The sequence below is a fragment of the Prunus mume genome, linkage group LG7 (genome assembly GCF_029339155.1).
Source record: "Prunus mume cultivar Tortuosa linkage group LG7, ASM2933915v1, whole genome shotgun sequence".
In the NCBI taxonomy this organism is placed as follows: domain Eukaryota; kingdom Viridiplantae; phylum Streptophyta; class Magnoliopsida; order Rosales; family Rosaceae; genus Prunus; species Prunus mume.
Genome location: NC_142704.1, coordinates 9,203,574 through 9,219,259, shown reverse-complemented (window position 1 = coordinate 9,219,259; position 15,686 = coordinate 9,203,574). Strand labels below are relative to the sequence as shown.

The 15,686-nt window shown below is 38.1% G+C and overlaps 2 protein-coding genes across 5 annotated transcripts; both read left to right on the top strand.

The window, feature by feature from the left end:
* Nucleotides 1-1,206: 1,206 nt before the first annotated feature.
* On the top strand, nucleotides 1,207-8,875 carry LOC103338562 (uncharacterized). 2 transcript variants are annotated; one of them, XM_089041508.1, is made up of 6 exons: nucleotides 1,207-1,463; nucleotides 2,083-3,523; nucleotides 3,888-4,094; nucleotides 4,618-5,434; nucleotides 5,620-8,131; nucleotides 8,414-8,875. In XM_089041508.1, exons 2-6 carry the CDS (start codon nucleotides 2,185-2,187, stop codon nucleotides 8,441-8,443), a joined length of 4,905 nt encoding a protein of 1,634 aa, XP_088897634.1. In that variant the 5' UTR covers nucleotides 1,207-1,463; nucleotides 2,083-2,184; the 3' UTR covers nucleotides 8,444-8,875. The 2 variants fall into 2 exon arrangements, with proteins under 2 accessions (XP_088897634.1, XP_008239998.2); XM_008241776.2 differs by having other exon boundaries at nucleotides 1,208-1,463; nucleotides 2,097-3,523.
* A 465-nt stretch (nucleotides 8,876-9,340) lies between these two features.
* On the top strand, nucleotides 9,341-15,044 carry LOC103338563 (uncharacterized). 3 transcript variants are annotated; one of them, XR_514596.2, is made up of 7 exons: nucleotides 9,341-9,558; nucleotides 10,514-13,112; nucleotides 13,233-13,279; nucleotides 13,369-13,435; nucleotides 13,626-13,811; nucleotides 13,921-13,981; nucleotides 14,627-15,044. XR_514596.2 is itself a non-coding variant. In XM_008241777.2 (7 exons), the coding sequence occupies exons 2-7, from the start codon at nucleotides 10,700-10,702 to the stop codon at nucleotides 14,794-14,796; spliced, it is 2,979 nt and encodes a 992-aa protein (XP_008239999.2). In that variant the 5' UTR covers nucleotides 9,341-9,558; nucleotides 10,514-10,699; the 3' UTR covers nucleotides 14,797-15,044. The 3 variants fall into 3 exon arrangements, 2 of the variants coding, with proteins under 2 accessions (XP_008239999.2, XP_088897249.1); XM_008241777.2 differs by having other exon boundaries at nucleotides 13,198-13,279; XM_089041123.1 differs by lacking the exons at nucleotides 13,921-13,981; nucleotides 14,627-15,044 and having other exon boundaries at nucleotides 13,198-13,279; nucleotides 13,369-13,469; nucleotides 13,626-13,766.
* Nucleotides 15,045-15,686: the final 642 nt, after the last annotated feature.

Genomic DNA, 15,686 nt, shown 5'->3' with positions numbered 1-15,686 from the left:
TTTAAACAGAAGGGGTGCGATTCCTAATTTGTTAGATATTTTATTTTCCGCTATTTGGATCTTTTACTGTGATAAATTTTTAAATTGATTTCGTAATTATTAGTTGTCACATTTTATCCCAAATTGTTGTAAGAAAAAAAAATATATATAGTAGTATATATAATATACATCTTATTGCCATAATTACCACGACATTCAAACAAATCAATAAAATTGATCGAGACATGGATGTAATACAAATCAAGACATCAAACAATTAAATTAGTTGATTACTTACTATTACAATACAAAATTTGTTAGCTTGGAATAAAAAATAAGTTGCCTTTTCTTTCGTAAGTTAGATGAGACTATTTTTCTCGCGTGTCCTTGCTATGATACTTACACGACCTACAATTAAATTAATTTTAAATATTACAGTGATATAGAGTATTAAGAAGGTGTTCTTTTTTCTCTTTAGCACCAAAGAGGAAAGATTTGTACTTAAGATATCTTTTTTTTTTTTACACTAGGAAGAAAGAAACCCTGGATGCGAAGTACGGAGAAGGAGGAAGGCTACAACCATTGTGGAGGTAACTCCGCTCAACTAATTAAAATATCTTTTAACATTAAAAGAAAATATCAATTAATTGAAATTAATTTGATTTATTTTAATATTTCAATTGCGACTATTATCATCCAATCTACTATGAATTAGGGCTCAAGTTTTACTCAAACTTAGATCAATACTCAACTTGACTTTTGGTTAGGGTAGAGTATGGCTATACTTATAAACGCACTTAGAATTGTCTTAAGATTAAACTCATATATTTTTACCAACCTAAACCTTATGTAACTCCAATATAAGTTACAAGATCGAAATATTGTTTAATTTGAGCCTGAGTTTAAACTTGAGTTGTCCCAAAAACAATAAGACGAACCTAAACTTATGATAATAAATCTGAATAATAGGTGAATGTGAGTGTAATGCGTTTTTTTATCAAGTCACATAGGAAATTGTTTATTTATTTATCTTTCGAAAGCCTAAAAAAGATTTAACCAAAAATATTTTGTGGGGAACATGAATATTTATCTCCAAAAACAAAATTTTTTTTTTAAAGAAAAAAATAAAAGGGGGAAATTGTATTTTGGATGATTCATTTTTGTCCTGACCAAAAAAAAAAAAAATATAATTTTTGGAAAATAAGAGTGTTGTAACCTTTTCTTTATTCTCACGCAGTTCATGCTGAGTTAGAACTTAGAACTTCCGATTGGTACCAACCAGAGGCAGACAACACAAAGAGGAAGGGTTTATCGGAACTTATATATCTTCACGCTCTTACTCGGGCTTCGCTAGAGAAAGATGAAAAACCTTAAACGCTCTACAAAAGCAAGACCTTCAATTCCCAATTGTTTTTAGGGTTTATTTCCAGGTCCTCCAAATCCTCTAAAGCCAACGGTTTCAGTTTGTCTCGCACTCTGATTTGGTAAGTTACACAGCTTGAGTATTGACTGCTTGACACTGCTTTTAACTGTGTTTTACTTATTGGTTGTTTGGTTGCCGAGGAATTGTGGGTAAGGGGGGGAAAACGTTAGAATTTGGATTTTACTGGATGCACGCTTTTCTCATTGCTTCTTATATGAGAAAAGTGAATGCTGCAATTATTATAGAAATAAATTTCGAATTTTTTGACCATTTTTGCGTTCCACCATGTTGTATTTTGTGGTTAGAATTGTGTTACAGTTGATTGGGTTGATGCAGTTTGATCTGTAGAGTATCATGGTGTGAGTGTTCGATTCTAGAAACTTGTTCTCTGTTAGTTGAGAGGTAAAAATGATTGTAATGTAGGTTTGAGGTACTGAAGAGAAACAAATCATAATTGAGAAGCTAGTATTCTCTCGTTTCTTTTGTAATTACTAAGATGAAATTTGATATATGTCTGGTTAATACTGTTGAAAACACTTGTATCACATAGTTCAGTGCATTATACACGAGCATTGCAATAGTTACTGGTTGAAGTTTATTGTTGTATTTTTTTTTCTCGGAGAAAGTTCTTTTAATATTCTTTTCACTACACACTTTATATGCTTCATATTGATTTTAAGGTTTTATGTGGAAGCTTAAGCTGAAGATCAAGCCTATGCAAACTGGGTTTCATGCGAGGAATTTTTAGTATTGGAAGCATTTGTTAAGTTGAGCCATCTGCAATGTATGGCCAAGCTAATTATAGCCATCAGTTTGGGCAGGGTCCTCGGACACCCATGACACCTGCAAACAACCAACAGCGCCCACCAGCTCTGCCTCCGCCCCCCCTTCAATACCAACAGGGACCTCCACCCCCTCCGCCTCCTGTAGTTCAGCAGGCTACATCTGTTGTCCCACCTCAGATAGGTCAGCGGGGCCCCTATTTATATCAGCATGGTTTTCCTCCCCCACCTCCCACTGTTCACCAAAGTCCACCTATTCCACTCCGTGGAATACCAAATACAGGTCAATCTTATCTACACCCCCCTCCACCAGGCCATGGAAGTACCTTAATATCACAGTGTTACTCAAATGCTCAGCATAATGTGCAACATCATTCACATACAGGAACCCAGAATTTTCATCGTATTCCTCCACCAGGATTTGTGCCTCCTCCTTGCCCAGACATGTCAGCCCCACATGGACCATTACCTCCTCCTCCTCCTCCTCCTACTCCTGCTGCTGCACCACAAGGACTGCCATTGTATAAAACGCTGTATCCTCCACAACCACAGACTGGTGGTGCACAGGGTCTTCAACAAATTCCACCACCCCCTGCCTCTCCTGCCTCTAATTGTTTCACTACCACTACATTTGGTAGTTCTGTGCATTTAACTGTCAAAGATTCTCACATGCCTTGCTCGGCTCCCCTACCACCAGCATCTGCTCAACCTCCCTCAGCACCATTGCCCGCCCCACCACCTTCTTCATCTCCAACCCTTGCTGCTTTCAATTTCCCTGGTCATTCAAACTTTGATCATAGGTTTAATAAACTTCCCATGTCTGAATTGAGGGATCTGGATTCTGTTGATGAAGCCGCAGATAGAAATGAAGTCAGACATATAGCAGCTGTGCATGAGGGCTCCCAAAATTATGAAGGTGGAAATGGCCGTGAAGCAGGTTCTCTAGTTGGAGATGGATTATCATCAAATGGAAGTTTGATGTTGGATGTTTCTCCACCTCCACCTAAGCCAACAGATGAGAAAGTTGTTCAGAAGATTGAGTTTTTCTGCCATCTTATTGCTAAAAATGGTCCTGGTATCGAAGATTTGACTCGTCAAAATGAGTATAAGAATCCAGAGTTTGAATTTTTATTTGGTGGTGAGCCAGGAAGTGGAGCAGCAATTGCCCATGAATACTTCCTGTGGATGAAGAAGAAATGTAATTTGGCTTGTAAGTTGCATGACGGGCCAAATGGATCACCATTGAAGTCTTTGGTGATTGACTCTTCATCTCAACCTGAACATTTGAATGCTTCATCTGGTTATAGCTTGCCTGCTGATTCTGACATGGAGATGGAAGGTTAGCACAAGTGATTTTGCTCTCTCCTCAGTATTCATGATTTGAAAGTTTTGTCACATAATGTGTATATGTTAGGCAGGTGGCCATTTGTGACTTTATTATTTATGATCACGTTATTCTGGCCATATGACTGATATTTTTAGTGAACTTTTGGGCCTGGAAACCTCTATGTCATTGCAGACTCCAGAAGTGCTTTAGACATGATAATTTTCTGTTTCAATCTTGACCTAATACTTAATATTGCAAAATGCTGAATTGTAGTCAATGTCAGTATCTTTTGCAAATTTTCTATGAATTTTCCATGTATTTGCCAAGTAACTGTAATTGGAGCTGACAATTTGATTTCTCTGGATGTGGATTCAAGATGATATCACCCTGTCTGACAGAGACCAGGGAGTTAATGATTCAATTGAAGCCCTAAACGGCAAGTCTGATTTGATTGATCATGAGCTTGATGTAAAAAGACAGCTACACAGGCCACAGAGTTCACCAGAATGGAGAGCAGCCCAGGGCGTCTTTTGTGAAAAGGTGTCATGCTCTTTGTCCTCCGAACTGTGCAAACTAAGTGAAGGTTTAACTTCAGCATTGTCTCTCTCTCTCTCTCTCTCTCTCTCTCTCTCTCTCTCATGCATACAAGTTAAGCATTTTCTTATCTCTCTTTTCCTTGCTTAGGTATTGCTGTTACTTGTGTGATTTTTATATCATTATGCGTACCTTATTTAAAGCCAAATATGTTCAGTAATTCTTTACTTGATATATTGTTTGTTGCTCTTCCTGGAAATAAAAAACACTTGTAGATTATATACTTCAATTTTTGATTTCCACATATCTGTTCAAGATTGTGTATATGTCTTCCTGAGAGTGACAGCAAGTATTTTTTGTCATTTGATGAATTCGCCTTTGTCCCTCTCCACTCTGGAATGGATTTAAAGTTAGATACGAGTGTCAAGATGTTAGAGTTGTCCGCATTAATGGTCCTATTTTACTAATGTCCAAAGTTGTGTGTTATCCTCAGGCTTGCCTTTGTTTATCATGATCCTTTTCTGTCATATGCTCAATGAGTTAAAACGTTTTTGGTTTGTATCAAAATACAGGCCCAAATCTCTTATTTGAAGGACGGTCAAAAATTGAAAAGTCTCCTTCCAGAGTTGATAATATGTATTCAGCTGGAGCTGCTGAATGCCCCTTGGACAGCGATCTAGAGAAATCTTCTATTGCCATAGCCATAGCTGATGATCAGAATAAATTAAGTACTCCTGCAGCTCCTGAGGCCAACAATTCTAATAGGTTTTCTAATCAATTTATTAAAGTTGGCAGTCCGTTTAGACTTCTACAAGACTATGCTTCTGACAATAGTTCAGAAAATGATGATGAAGCGTTTGTTGAAGATGTTAATGTTAAAATAGTTCCACCATCAGTTACAGCTGCTGCTGAAAGTAGCCATAAAGATACCGGGTCTCATTTAAAGACATTTATAGGATCTGAGAGTCCCTGCATGTCTGATAAAGAGTCTAGGCTACCGTCTGAATCCAGAAAGCCTTATAAGGCTGAAAAGTTTTCCCTGCATACAAATAAAGAGATTAAGGATACCAGTACAACGTTAATCACAATTGAGAGTCATGAGGCTTTCCAGGAAAAAGATGCATTGGATGGTGCTGGTACTGATGTTTCTAGGAGGGGTAAGTCTCAGGAGGGTAAAAAGGCTACCATTGAATCAGTTCCTCCGAAGGTGGATGAGTTTGGGAGATTGGTCAGAGACGGTTCCAGTGACAGTAACTCTGATGATTCATGCTATAATAAGAGGCATAATAAAAGAGGTAGAAGTCGAATCCGCAGCCGCAGTCGGTCTCCTCCTGACAGCAGGAGGAGGAGTTCACGTAGGAGAAGAGACAAGCGAAGTCGTTCTCGCAGGTACTTCCGATTGTGTTGCATGTGTATTGTTCTGTTTGGTTGGAAGGTTAATTTAATGTTGACCGAAATTTGAAGTCTTAGGCAGCTGAATTTGCCTTGGTATTTAACTGTATTTTTATTTTGATTCCATAGAGTACGTTATCTGCGGAGAATCATGATATTCTTCTTGACTGTTTGTTTTCCAGTTGGTCTTCGAGGAATCAAAGAAGCAGGAGCAGGTCTCCCACATTTAGGCGCGCAGGTGAGTTCAGAGATGGCAACAAAAGACAGGACAGGCGCCACATTCCAGAATGCTTTGACTTCCTTCGAGGCAGATGCTACCGTGGAGCTTCTTGTCGGTATATGCATCATGAGTATGATAAGAATGACAGTTCAAGGCACCATAGGAGCAAACAAAAGCATCTGGACACGCAGCCTGGTTTGAAAAGTTCTAGGATTAAAGAAGAGACTAAGCATACATCTGGCATGAATCTGCATGATGAAATTAAAGATCAGGAGTTGCAAGATGTGCCTATTGCTAGAAAAGATAGTCAGTTGATTGATCCTGATAAAATTAATTGTGAGAGTTCTAGAGTGGCAACTGCTACAGTGCAGGTGAAACAAATTCTTCCAGAAACACCAGTGGAAACCACTACTCATATCCCTGACAAAAAAGAATTTCAGGAAGTGCTCAAATCTCATCAACCATCCCCTCAACTGATAAGCAGTGCTGATAATATGAAGTCATGTGATGATACTTCTCAGGATGTGTTCCCTCTTATGAAAAAGTCTGTAGTCGAGCAAACTCAAAGCAATAATTCTGTTGCACAGCTTCAAAAGGTTGATTGTCCCTCTAAGCAGATGGAAGAATTTCTCGTATCTGATTTGTCACCAGATCGAGTATCCAAGACTTCTCCAAATAAGGTCTATAGTAGTGGACCTTTACCAATTGCAATTTCATCAACTCATGTGTGGCCCATGAAAAGTTCTGATGGCCAACCACTTTCATCAGAACAGTTTCCATATCTTTCACAGTTGCTTCCTCCTCCACCTTCACAAGGTACCAGTGCTGTTCATGTTCCACAGTTGCATAGAGATTATAACCTGATGCCACCCTATCCACTTCAGTCCACTCCTACAGGAAGTATTCATTCTTATCAAGATTCCTTACCTAACCAACATGCTCAATTATCTCGACCACTAGATTCCACTTGGACATCCCTGCCGCCACCACCCCCACGACCGTTGTATGATTCATCTATAAATGCAGGAACTGCTGCACGAGGTGTTTCTTCACAATTTCAGCAGAATCATTTGGTTCCAAGGAATGACTTTGGTTCTCATACTTCTGTCCAGCCTTATCCAACTGAATTGCCTTCTCATTCTCAGGCTGGTGACTTTCTGCATCAGATGTACCCTCCAGTGCGGGAGTTTCATCGTCCTCTATTGCACAGGGAAGATTTCGGATCCGGCAATCCATCAAGTCAGCCATTTGGGGCCTCTGGTCTTTCAAGAGAAGATCAATTTACACATGTTCCTGTGCAGGATTTAAGTTCTTCAAATGCTTTTGCTCATAGCAACATACACCCCCAACCTACTCCTCCACGGAAAATAAATATGCACAAAATGCAAAATTTCTCTGGCGACAATTTTCCTTCAGGTGAACTTTTAAATTCATCCCCACAGATTCAGTCTCGTTCACAGAACCAACAGCCAACCTGTGGTATGCAATACCCTGTTGGTGATAGCATTTTGGGTGTGCCTGGGAAGACTGGTGTAAAATACCATGTAGGTGATAGCATTTTGGGTTTTCCTGGGAAGGATGGTCCTATGTCCCAATACCCTACAGATATTCTGGACAGAAATCAGTCATCTCACCTTCCTGATTTTGGGGCATCTAGGATTCCCACACATCATAATGCTTACGCGGATACTTTTGAGCAACCACTAAGCTCCAAATTCAGTTCTAACATTCTCAATCAAGAAAACGATGCTCCCTCTGGTAATATTTTTGATACTCCCTCCATTTTGAGCCAAGTTCCTGTTGATGGGCAAGGTGTTGGCAGTGTTGGATCAAGACAGACGACTTCTTCGCCAAGTTCTGCTAGAGCTGTTGGTCAGCTGTTACCTAAGTCAGATGGTGAGCAGTATGATCCACTTTTGGACAGCATTGAGCCATCATCAACTCCATGCAAGAAAAGCGGTCATGGTCAAAAACAGAAAACCCCCAGTGATTCCAATATCATGGGGAGCGTCAGTGGCTCATGTCAACCATTGGATCTGGAAGAGAACAACAAATGTAAAGAGGTAGATACTGTTGCATCAGCTACATCTCTAGATATTGATGAGTATGGTGAGACAGCAGATGCAGAAGTGGGTGTTGTTGAGGATGAGAGTCCTAGTGATCCTGATGATGCAGCAAACACAGCTGCAGGAGAAATTGAGATTGATCAGAGGGAGTCTCCAGGGAAGAGCAAGAAGGAAAAAGATTCCAGATCAATGAGACTTTTCAAGATTGCTATTGCAGATTTTGTAAAGGAAATTTTGAAGCCATCATGGCGGCAGGGTAATATGAGCAAGGAAGCGTTTAAGACCATTGTCAAAAAGACTGTTGATAAGGTCTCCGGAGCCATGAAAAGGCATCAGATACCCAAGTCACAGGCAAAGATAAATCACTACATTGACTCATCGCAGCGAAAACTGACAAAACTGGTGATGGTAAATACTTTTTCCAATTCCTTCCTGCTTTTGGTGTTAGTTGAGTGGGATTTTGGAAACTTGTTTCCTGCAATTCATTCAGCAGTTTTCAAATAGGAAAAACAAGTAAAGAAGAAAATTGTGACCGAACAGCTTTACTTTTTGCTGCTTTGGTTTTTTCATTTAATAATAGGCATGCACATAAATGACCTGGTTGGTCAATAGAGCTGAACTCAGCACTTTCTTGTTATATCTGTTATATTTCCATGCTTTCAGCATCATAGTTCTCTCTATGTTCTGCAGGGCTATGTTGACAAGTATGTCAAGTTGTAGACCTTAGCTGTGATTCAAGCAACCAACTGGCATGCCATGACAGAAGATTTTGATCAGACGTGTACGCCGTTTCCCCCATCATTTGGAACTCCTTCCTATGCCTGATGGAGCTTTGCAATTTATTTGATATGATTTGTAGTCTTCAACTGGTGTTGATAGGGAGATGTTGGGTTTTGTTTTTGTTCTTTGTTGTACAGTTTGTCCCTATTACTGGAGGGATGCCATTTTAGAGGCTAATTAAGTTAAGCTAATGACGGCACTTTACTTAGCAATTCAACCTTAGCAAAAGTTCTGTGGCAGCTACAGAACATGTATGTAATGTGTTCTTTTGAATATCATTATTGTGAAGTTTCCTTCTTGTAGTGGTCTACAGTCTACTCAATATTGTATATTCAATTTTGTATGAGGTTGGTTCTAAATTTTTTCTTTTAATAGTACCCTTTTCTCTGCATAAAACATATTATTAGAGAGACTAATGTTTTTTTATTTATTATTCTAGTAATATAATTACTAGTTTCTCCGTAAAACATTGTCAATCATGCTCCCAATTTTAAGTTAAATTTTAGCTAAAAAGACTAAAAAGTTATGTTAGGAATTCTTTATAAAATTTCTACTTCAAATTCAATGCTCCTAATTAGAGTAGTCACTTGGAATAAAGTATTTGTTTAAACTAAAATTAAAGTTGTAATAATTGTTTTATCTTACTTCAAATTAATCATCCTAAGTGTTGTAACAGATAAAAAATAACTTCTTTCTTTTGCCAAAAAAATTAAAAAAATTACTTTGAGGAGAACAACACGAAACACTCGAACCCTAAATCGGAATATGAAGAGGCGGGGGGAGAAAAAAGAAAAAGACAAAGACAAAGTATATAAAAATAAAAGAATAAATAGGAAATAGCCCGGTAGCTGCGCGTCGAAGGAAGCGAAAACCAGTTGAAGTATAGCATAGAGCAGTTGACTCTTCCAATTGTACCAGCACAGTAGACAAAACGACCCTCGTTTCAGCTCCTTCAACCCTCAACTCATTGATTTTCGCTTCTTCTGCTTCTCTGCGGCTTTCTTAATTGGGCTGTTAGAGATCTGCTTGATACTGATATTCACGATTGAAGAGAGGTCACCTGCGCACTCTTTTCCTTCCTATTTTAAACTAATTGTGTTCTTGAATTATCAGTTTTAAGTGTCGTTTCAGCTCCAACTGTGAAGTTTTTTTTTCCCAGCTTTTCAATGGACATATTGGTTTGTTTTTATTGAATTGCTTTCGAATGGTGCTTGTATTATTGCTTCGAAATGAAAATATTGAACTATTGTTTCTTTGCCATAGTTATATTGCTTATATATAATGCTCGCTTACTTGTTTATGAATACATTTTGTTGGGTGCTCAGTCGTTTGTGTATGCAATTTTTGCATTTGGATGCAAAGAAGGATCCATTTCTTTGTTAGAATTTAATCTCATAGTCATATGACTGCTGAAGAATTAGGTCCTTTAGTTGCAGCGGGAGTTAATCAGCAACTAGAAGTTGCCCAATCTATTCCTCTTATCTTTTGTTTTCTTCTTTTATATGTCATGTTAATTTTCGTTTTAACTTGCATGCATATATCTCACCTACGGTTCTGGGTATTAGGGTTATGTGAATATACACTCTGGACTGATTGCTTGTACTATGTTCTCATGATTTTTAATTGCATTAGTTATAAATTTGAATTATAAGCATGTACCCAATAATATTGGCTTCGGGGGTGTCCTATCTCTATTTTAATCAACTGGTAAATTTTTCTTTATTATTTGTCGCAAATTCAGGATATTTTACCCTTCCGAATTGTCACTAAGACTTTTTTAAAATCCCCTTGCATGGTTGATTGAATGCCATCTGATGAGGAGATGCTGTAATCTCAATAGCCCTAGTATTTATTCATTGCTTTTGTACTCGCCTGGATCTGTTTGTGTCCCTTGTAAAATGTGTGAATGGGGAATTTGGATGATCTTATGGGTTTAATCTTTTTTTTAATTATCTTTTAAACCCTTTTTTATTGTGAATGTTTCTTATGTAATTTATTTTGGTTTCTCAGGTCTAGAAAAAGGACTGGGAAAACAAAGACTATATTTAATTGGCTGGGAAGAGAGGCCCCTGAGGGGCGGCATATTGTAATGAGATCAACTATATTAATGCAAAATAAATAAATGGGAGGGGATACTTTATTCAAAATTCTTGAATTCATGGAGAAGATTAACCCAGTCATTAGCCTCTGATCAATATGGAAAATTCACCATGTAGTGCAAAATCAAATTCACAGTCAGAAAAGGAGGAGGAGAAGTCCAATGAGAGTAACTATTTTCTTAAAGATAGTGATGTACATCGTCAACAGGGGACTTCTTTAATGAAGAATACTATGATAGAGGGTCCCTCAGTCAATATTGGTGCAGATTTGCCTCAAGCGGAAGCCCTGATTTCTGTAGTGCCAAAGAGAAAGCGGAAGAGAAAGCGGAAGAGAGCAAGGAGTAGTGCCCCGATTATAAATAATTTAGAGCCTGATTTTAGTGATAATACAGAATCAGTTCCAGTGGAATCCCGACCTAATGTAGTGATGAAGAGGAATCATGCCCCAAAAATTGGTGATTTCAATCCAGATTGTTTGAAGAGTCCTCTTTCATCAGAGAATATTACCCCTGAAAACAATTCTTGCGTGCAGTATTCAGGTAGAGATGTACATCATGATTCTCCACTTGGGGCTTACACACTGCTGGAGGAGCCTTCAATCAATGTCATTTCAGATTTGGTACCAGCAGAGTTACCACCTCATGTAAACTTGAGTAGAAGGAAGAGAAAGAAGAAGAAAGCTACGATAGGTGCTGCCCCAGAACCTGAAAATTCATGCCTGGCCTCTTGTGCTGGAATTTGCTCAACACCAAATTCAGAAAAGGCCAAACAGCATGCAGATTTGCCTAGCTTACGAAGAAAGAAGAAAAGGAAGCAGAATGAATGGAGGAAAATCGATGAGACTGACAGTAATGATAGAAGTTGTGAAAGTCCTAGAACAAATGAGGAGCTGAGTTGCTCACAAGGAAAGATGAAAAATAAGCCAACAAAAATGTCTAAAGCCCATGAGAATAGTTATAAAAGTTGCGATCTTTCTGTTGGTACTTCATTAGTGGAAAATATTATGCCAACAGTAGGTCCATCTCTACAGCCTCCTGTCACAGAATCTTTAGAACAAGAGCTGGCACTGGCACAATCACCTGTGGAGGGAATTAGCACAAAAACAAACTCAGAAAGTTCTGAACTCATTGCAGATTTGAGTTGCTCAAGAAAAAAGAAGAAAAAGATTCAGAAGGAAAGGTGTAAAACCCAGGAGACTAATGATGAAAGTTGTGGTAATGATAAAATATGTGATCTTTCTGTTGGTACTTCATTAGTGGAAAATGTTATGCCAGGAATAGATCACTCTCAACAGCCTGCAGTCTCAGAGTTCTCAGAACAAAAACTAGAATTGCCACCACCACTTATGGAGGGAATTAGCACTAAGACAAATTCAGAAAGTTCTGGACCTTTTGCAGATTCGAGTTGCTCAAGAAAAAAGAAGCAAAAGCTTAAAATCCATGAGAGTAATGATAGAAGATGCAAGCTTTCTGTTAGTACTTTAGTGGAAAATATTATGCCAGGAACAGATTCCTCTCAACAGCCTCCAGTCTTGGAATTCAGAGACCAAAAGCTAGAATTGCCACAACCACTTATGGAGGGAATTAGCACGACGGCAAATTCAGAAGGTCCCGAACCCAATGCAAATTTGAGTTGCTCACAAGAAAAGAAGAAAAATAACTGGAAGAGAGGACATAAAACCCATGAGAGTAATGATAGAAGAAGTAATCCTTCCCTTGGTACTTATTTGGAAGGAAATATTATTCCAGGAGCAGATTTGTCTGTACAGCCTCCAGTCGCAATATTCTCAGAACAAGACCTAGAAGTGGAACAACCACTTGTGGAGGGAATTGGAAAAAAAACAAATTCAGAAAGTCCCAAACCCATTGAGGATTTGAGCTGCTCGCAAAAAATGAAGCAAAAGAATGGGAAGAAAAGGCGTAAAATCTGTGAGAGTAATGATGAAAGTTGTGATCCTTCAGGTGATACTTCTTTAGTGGAAAACATTATTCCAGGAGCAGATCCATATCTACAGCTTCCGCTTGCAATATTATCAGAACAAGAGCTAGAAGTGCCACAGATACTTTTGGAGGACAGTACTTTTCAGGAGAAGAATGAGGACAAGGAGCAGAACAAGAGATCCAATGCCTCAGGAAATAATGACACTGACCACGATATTTGTGCAGGCTTGCCTGGCCAAGTTTTAATAGATGTTAAAGCTGATGAAAACAATAATGATAATTCTCTTTCAGAAGTTTCAAAGTTGGACCCTACGAATATACAAGATATTACTGATATAGAACAGACAGAAACCAAGACTGAAGTTCCTTCCTTGCCACCTTTGGCCGTAAATGTGAAGGAGGGTAATCTTTCACAGATATCAGACTCTGCAGCTGAAAGATCTCTTGTTAGCTGTTCTAAGAAAAAGCTTCTCATTCTTGATATAAACGGCCTTCTTGTTGATATTGTCCCACAGGAATGTCATATCCTTAAGCAATATAAACCTGACATAACAGTATCAAGGAAAGCAGGTGATAATTGACATTTAAACGTATCTTGAGAGTTATATTATTTTCTAGTCTTACTGAACTCTAATTCCCTCTTACTTTTTCACAGTTTTTAAGAGGCCTTTTTGTGATGATTTTCTACAGTTCTGCTTTGATAGATTCAATGTGGGTGTTTGGTCTTCAAGAACCAAGTAAATTTCATTCTAAGGCTGATATACCTTTTCCTTTTGTCATTTCCTTGTTTTGTTGGGTATATGATCTTCTACACTCTGTTTTCCAGGAAGAACGTGGACATGGTGATAGATTTCCTCTTGGGCGATTCCAGACACAAATTGCTCTTTTGCTGGGTAAAGCCATCTTAACAACTTGAGGACTTATTCAGTAGGGTTTGTTGAGTTAAATTAGTGTTTTGCTCTTCCTCTTTCATGAATCATACAACCAAAGTAAAAAAACCATGGCTGCAATTGATTCATCTTTTCATTGCATTGAATTTCAGTATACCCATTACTTTATTCTTATGATGATTGGCTTATGCAGAACCAATCCCATTGTACTACTACGAGGTTCAATACCATTGACAACACAGATAAGCCCCTTGTTTTGAAAGAACTAAGAAAATTATGGGAGAAGCATGACCCTAATCTTCCATGGGTGAAGGGAGAGTACAATGAATCAAACACATTGTTACTGGATGATTCCCCGTACAAGGCTTTACGCAATCCAGTTAGTTGATCAACTCTTTCCTCTGAATTTTTTTTTTTCTCACGAATGTGACTGGTTTTAGTATAACGATTATAACCTTATTCTAATAATTTTGCTTCTAATTGCTTAGGCGAACACGGCAATATTTCCATACTCATATGAATGCAGGGACAGAAGAGATGCATCATTAGGTGAGACACCATCAAGAGTAGAGGCTAAGTTTTTATGTATTTGGAATTGTGAGGTTAACAACAGACACACCTATATCGCATATTATTGCTGTGTATTTGGAATTGTAATGCCATTTTTGTCCACATGGTTTATCTCAACTAAACTAATTATGCAGGTCAAAATTTGAACCCCGTGTGTACTTAGTCTTGTCATTATGTCCTTTAATCATTATGTACATCGTGTGGCTTCAAAGCTTTGTGTCTGCAGGTTCCTCCTATAGTTCTTTGAATTTATGATTTTCAGTTTATTTATCCTCTGAGGTTTTTGTTTACTTCTAAGTAGTCAATAATTAATTTTTACGAAGAAAACAGAACTAGAATGTCTGTAAAACGTCTATGTTTTCACAATGTTATTGGTATGAAATTTTAACTTCCAGATGTCATTATGTTTACTCTGTTCTGATGTCTATTGTTAGTCTTTGCCCCTGCCTTTTGGACTGACAAATGTCATTCCATATCATACCTTGTTCCAGATGACATTGGAATCATATTTATGCTTTTTTTTTTCTTTTTCTTTTTTCTATTTCTGTATGTTCTAGTATCAATGTATTTTTACATAATGACGTAGTGTAATATGTGATATTATACACTTGACATTAATCGCAGGAGCTGGAGGTAAAATTCGTTCTTTTCTAGAAGGATTGGCTATGGCTGACAATGTTCAAAAGTATGTGGAGCAGCATCCATTTGGTCAACGACCAATAACAAAGTCAAGTCTTTCGTGGGGTTTTTATCGTAGAGTAATAGAGGATGAAGTAGAGTCGCCTAAAGATTGATACCAGCACTTCCATTGGCCGGCAGGCAGAATTGTACTAATTGGAATTACCCGAAAAATGGTTCAGTGAGTTTTGCTTCTTTTTTTGTTTGTAATGTGCTTTTTGGGATGACCGCTGGTGTACGAAATATGCCAATGGATAACTATGTAGGTTGCGTTTTTGTAAATTACATTATACATGGAGCCTTGTGCTCCAGCCAAAACTGAATTGTTGGGCAGCTCGTTGAAATTGAAATTTTCTTTCACTTAGCTTGAGTTTTACGTACCAAGCAAATAGCTGATAGAATATTGAATTTTGCTCGCCAAATTCTCCGTTCTTATGGTCATGTTTTGCTATAATTTTATAGAGTTATGAATTTTATAGTCATGTTTGGCTATGTTATGAGCATAAAGACGACAGTTCACTAACGCCGTCACGTTTGCCTGTTATAAAGAACTATAACACTATGGACGCCATGCTTTTTTCTTCACCTTCCGCCACTTCAGTTAGTTGGTATTGACAGTTGATAGAAATTTGTTACCCAACCAACCACCACCATGCTTTACAAATCTTATGCTTCGAGTCTCAGGAAAATCTCATTCTCCTTGGCTTGCCTTTTGGTCATATAATTTTATTTCCGTCAGGGATGCATTGCATTGCACCAACCAAATCAGATTCCATGTGCCTGACCTGTTTCTAACCAGCAAAATGGTCCAGAGGCTCTGCGGTTGGTTCAATTCAAAGTGACAGCACCAAGAGGCCATTAAGTCTAATTAATTATCATAATTAATAATAATGTGAAGGCTATTAACCCAACCCAACTCATGATTATTGTGATGGTTGGGTGATTTTTATTCAAACAGAGTCAACTTGGCATGTGCAGCTAGCACAGCAACAGTGCTGTCCTATAT

Excerpts from the sequence above, each read along its gene's own strand:
- LOC103338562 (XM_089041508.1), top strand. The coding sequence starts at position 2,185 with ATGTATGGCCAAGCTAATTATAGCCATCAGTTTGGGCAGGGTCCTCGG. Across the intron at positions 5,435-5,619 it reads AAGCGAAGTCGTTCTCGCAG|TTGGTCTTCGAGGAATCAAA; the intron begins GTACTTCCGATT and ends TTTGTTTTCCAG. Across the intron at positions 8,132-8,413 it reads AACTGACAAAACTGGTGATG|GGCTATGTTGACAAGTATGT; the intron begins GTAAATACTTTT and ends TATGTTCTGCAG.
- LOC103338563 (XM_008241777.2), top strand. The coding sequence starts at position 10,700 with ATGGAAAATTCACCATGTAGTGCAAAATCAAATTCACAGTCAGAAAAG. Across the intron at positions 13,812-13,920 it reads ACAAGGCTTTACGCAATCCA|GCGAACACGGCAATATTTCC; the intron begins GTTAGTTGATCA and ends CTAATTGCTTAG. Across the intron at positions 13,982-14,626 it reads CAGAAGAGATGCATCATTAG|GAGCTGGAGGTAAAATTCGT; the intron begins GTGAGACACCAT and ends CATTAATCGCAG.